The sequence below is a fragment of the Oncorhynchus kisutch genome, unplaced genomic scaffold, assembly GCF_002021735.2.
Source record: "Oncorhynchus kisutch isolate 150728-3 unplaced genomic scaffold, Okis_V2 Okis06b-Okis10b_hom, whole genome shotgun sequence".
In the NCBI taxonomy this organism is placed as follows: domain Eukaryota; kingdom Metazoa; phylum Chordata; class Actinopteri; order Salmoniformes; family Salmonidae; genus Oncorhynchus; species Oncorhynchus kisutch.
Genome location: NW_022261983.1, coordinates 13,985,065 through 13,991,064, shown reverse-complemented (window position 1 = coordinate 13,991,064; position 6,000 = coordinate 13,985,065). Strand labels below are relative to the sequence as shown.

Sequence of the window (6,000 nt, the reverse complement as noted above, 5' to 3'; positions counted from 1 at the left end):
AACTAACAGACTACAGGCCACCAGCTGAGCTGGATGCTTTTTATACCTCACAAACCTTCTGTTACCTCTTTTCTCAACCTTTATCCCCAGGGGCGGCTTGGGACCGAAAATCGGCCCTGGCTTTTCTAACACACAGGCCCATTTTTGTTCCTTAAGACTCCATTATCAGCCAGATAATTATAATTTTACACAAAAAAACAACAACAAACAAGTTAGACAGGCTCAGTGGCCCAAAAAAACGGACCAGGCAGGCCAGTCCACCTAGGGTGACCACATGTCCCGGATTGTGTGGTAGCCCTGCATTTTTGCCCTTGGTTCGTAACCAAAAAATCATGTCCCACATTTTATTTTATCAAAGTATTCTAACACCACTAATTTACAAAAAAAAAGGTCGATTTGATCTATATTTCAGTCAGGCATTCCAACCTGTCTCTTTTGCAGCAGAGAAAGAGGTGAAGTTTTTCACTTGCCAACATCTGTCCACAATTGTTAGGGCGGGGACATGAGATTCTCATCATTATATACGGATCTCAGTTTGCAGTAAAGTTTCTATTTTGACAAGATATATATCATAAGGATGTGGTACTGGCGATGTTAAACACTTCTCCAATCGTTGAGATCTGACATTCTGCGCAGAGTCAAGGCGATACTTAGGCCAATGTCATATCGTCAACAAATCACGTTGTATAATGATTCGCTTGTTCCCGCGAAATCATGGTCCCGCGAATTCATACATTTGTCCCGCATTTGGGTATTTTAAATCCTTATAAGTCCAACCCTACTTCGCCCATCCATTCGCTCCTCTTTCTCTCACTACTATGCTTTGTTAAATAGCAAGAGTCAGACATCTCACGGCTCCTTCCCTCTCAATGGCAAATGAATTAGGATTTGCGTCCCAGATGGCGCCCTACTCCCCATGATCAAGGCCCATAGGCTGCCTATCAAAACACCCTGCCCTCCTTAATTGCCAATTAACGACTAGCTCATGAGAGGGGATTCAAACTCTGTTCTAATCGTCTCATTGTCCAACAATATAACTACAATGACGTTTGTTTTTGAGTAGAATGGGGCCTCTTATTACGCACGGGGCTGCCACTGCCCGCTGGCTATTCTTGAGCTTCACCTTACCAGGCAGGTTGACTGCTCTGCTGGCGAGTGGATAGTTACAGCAACATGGGAGAGACGTGGCCAGCGCGCATTGCACCCGGGGCGGTTGAGACCTCGCACGAGCTTCGCCTGCCTTGACTTGCTTTGGTCCACAAACTCCCTGTGTCTCTCTCTCTCTGTGTCTCTCTCTCTTTCTCTCGCTCGCTCTCTTTTTCTCTCTCTCTCTTTCTCTCTCTCTCTCTCTGTCCACTAGCATCTGTTGTATGAGACTGAAAACACGCTCTCCCATGAGAACGAACAGACGCGGCTGTTATTATAAGAAAGAGAACAATAGTATTATAAGAAAGAGAACAAAAGTAATAACGATTGTGTGCGGGGCCAATGAAAATATCCTGATATGGTTGAACAGAAGGGTTTGCTCAACATAAAACCTCCACGTGTCCCCCAGATTAGAACATGCGCTAGTTGAGCTGAGTTTCCCGCCCTCAATTAGCTACTGTTGCAGCCAGGCAGCAATCTCGTTATCATTGATTTGATGCGGAATGAATCAGCGCTGACACATCTCCACACTCAGCGAAGGAATAGCGCAGCACGTCGACGCGTCAACTGATGGACAGAATGAAGCGTTAAAGTTATCCCGCGGGGCCCGGGGATCGTTGTTGTGGTGGGGAAAAAACAACTGAGCCAGCAGTCACGGGAGCTAAATATTTGGATGCTATGCCCTTTTCGAAAGGAGGAGGACGAGAACTCGAGCGTTTTGATGGACTCTCGCTAATTTACTGGTAAGGGAGAACTCGAGAGAGATGACAACTCCAGAGTTTGTGTTGTGACACCATCATGTGTCTCTTTTGGGTTAAAGTAGCGCTATAGGACGCCGCGCCCTATATATGGCTACTATGGTTGATGAAGTTAAAAACATTAGCTTGTCTGTCACTTAAGCTTCTAGTCTACTGTTGTTATGCCGAAAGGAGGACGAGGACGAGAGTTTGAGCGTTTTGATGGACTCTCGCTTATCTATTGGTAAGAGAGGACTGGAGAGAGATGACCGCAGAGTTTGTGTTCATCATGTGTCACTTTGTGAAGAAGTTCAAAAACATAAGCTTGTCTGTCACCTACTAGGCTCCTTACTTTTGCTATGTCATCATGCGCTTTGGGCATGGTCTGGCTCTAGCCTTGTTCTCTGGTTGGTTTGGATTGGGACTATTCGTGACCGATATCACGCATGTGTTGATACTTTGAGAAACTGTTATGGGATTATTAAACATACCAGTTTCAATGTTTTCACGGGAGTGTTGTTGCTCAGTGTGCTTCCCACTCTTGTTTTGAGCCACAGACATTTGGAGAGTTGCGTGCGTCAGCGGGTTTGTATGTCCGGCACTGATTTATAACGGTGCAGACATCAGGTGCTACACATGAAATATATACATTATACAAAGTTGTTACAGTTTGCTTAAAATAGAATTTCATTGTTTATTATGAATGCCGCTTCTATTTATTTCCTATTTCATTTTCGAGGACTCAGTAAACCTAATCTCCTATATCCAGATTTATCAACGGAAGCCCATGAGGATACTAACCATTGGGATGAGAGTCACACTATTGCTGAACAAATCCGACCCATATTCAGGCTACAATAGATAGTTATATAACGTGGCTCTGGTACTGCTGTGTGAACCACTGCTACCCATCACGCATCCCCATGGCGCAGCGCGGGTAAGGCTTTCTCTTGGTATACATACGTGTCTTGGTAATGTAGCCTATACTGTGACTCCAGATCAACTAGATGACATGTTTTTGTATTTGTGCAACGTGTGATCTTTAGAGCAGCCCTTCCAATGTACAGTTATTAACCTCGAGGCGGACGTGATGGCGCGTGGATGTGTTTGTGCACCGTGTGTGTTTGGAGAGATGGTGAGAGAGAGGGATGGAGAGAGAGAAATAGAGGTAGAGTAGAAAGAGAGATAGGGAATGGGAGAAATGGAAGAGTTGTAGAGAGAGAGAGAAAGGCTGGGGGGGGGGGGGGGGGTAGAGGTAGAGAGCAGGGTGCGGTGTGTTGCCTGCCCTGCCAGGGGAGGAGTCACTCTCTCTGCCTGGTGACTTGCAGCTAAATTTAGGAGCTGACAGGACAGGGTTGACAATAGGACAGGGTTGACAGTAGGACAGGGTTGACAGTAGGACAGGGTTGACAGTAGGACATGGTTGACAGTAGGACAGGGTTGACAGTAGGACAGGGTAAGCAAGGACCACTTAATAAGCACAGGACCAGCTGTGGGAGGTACTATAGCAGCGTAACACACGCACACACACACACACACACACACACACACACACACACACACACACACACACACACACACACACACACACACACACACACACACACACACACACACACACACACACACACACACACGCACACACACTGCTGTCCCCTGGATGACTGTCTGTTCTATCTGCCTCTCTCTCTCTCTCTCTCTCTGTCTGTTCTATCTGCCTCTCACTCTCTGTCTCTCTGTCTGTCTATATGTCTGCCTCTCAATCTCTCTTTGTTGACTGTTCCCTCCCTCCCTCTCTCTAACTCTGTTTCCCTATTTCTCTCTTTCAATCCCTCTCTCCCTCCCTCCCTCCCTCTCACACACACAAACACACCCTCCCTCAGGAGCGTTCACTCACTCCCTCCCTGTGCGACCACAGCACCACTCGTACTCCATCAGCCATGTCCTCCGTCACCTTACCTGAACTCTGGGATTACTTTATAATGTACATGACCGGAGTGAAAGAGTTTAATCCACATACCCGGGAACTTGACCTGAGAATGTTCCCCGTGAGGATGACCAGTACCTGTCAGAACAGTAGAAGGTAGGTGTTGTGTTGTAATGACCAGTACCTGTCAGAACAGTAGAAGGTAGGTGTTGTGTTGTAATGACCAGTACCTGTCAGAACAGTAGAAGGTAGGTGTTGTGTTGTAATGACCAGTACCTGTCAGAACAGAACCAGGTAGGTGTTATGTTGTAATGACCAGTACCTGTCAGAACAGAACCAGGTAGGTGTTATGTTGTAATGACCAGTACCTGTCAGAACAGAACCAGGTAGGTGTTATGTTGTAATGACCAGTACCTGTCAGAACAGAACCAGGTAGGTGTTATGTTGTAATGACCAGTACCTGTCAGAACAGTAGAAGTTAGGTGTTATGTTGTAATGACCAGTACCTGTCAGAACAGAACCAGGTAGGTGTTATGTTGTAATGACCAGTACCTGTCAGAACAGTAGAAGGTAGGTGTTATGTTGTAATGACCAGTACCTGTCAGAACAGTAGAAGGTAGGTGTTGTGTTGTAATGACCAGTACCTGTCAGAACAGTAGAAGGTAGGTGTTGTGTTGTAATGACCAGTACCTGTCAGAACAGTAGAAGGTAGGTGTTGTGTTGTAATGACCAGTACCTGTCAGAACAGAACCAGGTAGGTGTTATGTTGTAATGACCAGTACCTGTCAGAACAGAACCAGGTAGGTGTTGTGTTGTAACAGGATATAACAGGTAGGTGTTGTGTTATAACAGGATATAACAGGTAGGTGTTGTGTTGTAACAGGATATAACAGGTAGGTAGGGAGGAAGTGACGCAGGTAGACTGACCGAGAACGTTCAGGTGTGTATGGGAAAGACAGGTGCATGATAGGAGTGTGTGTGTGTGTCATTGTTCTTTAATGTGTGGGAGTCATTGTTCTTTAATGTGTGGGAGTCATTGTTCTGTAATGTGTGGGAGTCAATGTTCTTTAATGTGAGGGAGTCATTGTTCTGTAATGTGAGGGAGTCAATGTTCTTTAATGTGAGGGAGTCATTGTTCTGTAATGTGAGGGAGTCAATGTTCTGTAATGTGAGGGAGTCAATGTTCTTTAATGTGTGGGAGTCAATGTTCTTTAATGTGAGGGAGTCATTGTTCTGTAATGTGAGGGAGTCAATGTTCTTTAATGTGAGGGAGTCATTGTTCTGTAATGTGAGGGAGTCAATGTTCTGTAATGTGAGGGAGTCAATGTTCTGTAATGTGAGGGAGTCAATGTTCTGTAATGTGAGGGAGTCATTGTTCTTTAATGTGTGGTAATCATTGTTATTTAATGTGAGGGAGTCATTGCTCTTTAATGTGTGAGAGTCAGTGTTATTTAATGTAAGGGAGTCAGTGTTTTTTAATGTGAGGGAGTCATTGTTCGTTAATGTGAGGGAGTCAGTGTTATTTAATGTGAGGGAGTCATTGTTCTTTAATGTGAGGCAATGTTCTTTAATGTGTGGGAGTCAATGTTCTTTAATGTGAGGGAGTCAGTGTTCTTTAATGTGAGGGAGTCAATGTTCTTTAATGTGAGGGAGTCAATGTTCTTAAATGTGTGGTAGTGTTCTTTAATGTGAGGCAATGTTCTTTAATGTGAGGGAGTCATTGTTCTTAAATGTGTGGTAGTGTTCTTTAATGTGAGGCAATGTTCTTTAATGTGAGGGAGTGTTCTTTAAGGTGTGGTAGTGTTCTTTAAGGTGTGGTAGTGTTCTTTAATGTGTGGTAGTGTTCTTTAATGTGAGGCAATGTTCTTTAATGTGAGGCAATGTTCTTTAATGTGAGGTAGTGTTCTTTAAGGTGTGGTAGTGTTCTTTAATGTGTGGTAGTGTTCTTTAAGGTGTGGTAATGTTCTTTAATGTGAGGCAGTGTTCTTTAATGTGTGGTAGTGTTCTTTAATGTGTGGTAGTGTTCTTTAATGTGTGGTAGTGTTCTTTAATGTGTGGTAATGTTCTTTAATGTGAGGCAGTGTTCTTTAATGTGTGGTAGTGTTCTTTAATGTGAGGTAATGTTCTTTAAGGTGTGGTATGTAATTGCTGTCATGTGCTGCCTGTCTGGCTGATAATGTACCGTTGGTG

At 44.4% G+C, this 6,000-nt stretch overlaps 1 protein-coding gene across 6 annotated transcripts in view; it reads left to right on the top strand.

Annotated features, from left to right (window-relative positions):
- Positions 1–1,559: 1,559 nt before the first annotated feature.
- Positions 1,560–6,000, top strand: part of LOC116359994 (syntaxin-binding protein 4) — a 142,080-nt gene continuing 137,639 nt past the window's right edge. For 3 of the 6 annotated variants that reach the window (XM_031814340.1, XM_031814345.1, XM_031814343.1), the window contains exon 1: positions 1,560–1,889. In XM_031814340.1, coding sequence (XP_031670200.1) covers positions 1,825–1,889 — 65 coding nt within the window. In that variant the 5' untranslated portion in view covers positions 1,560–1,824. The remainder of the gene's footprint in view (positions 1,890–6,000) is intronic. The other 3 variants (XM_031814344.1, XM_031814342.1, XM_031814339.1) reach the window with 1 other exon arrangement.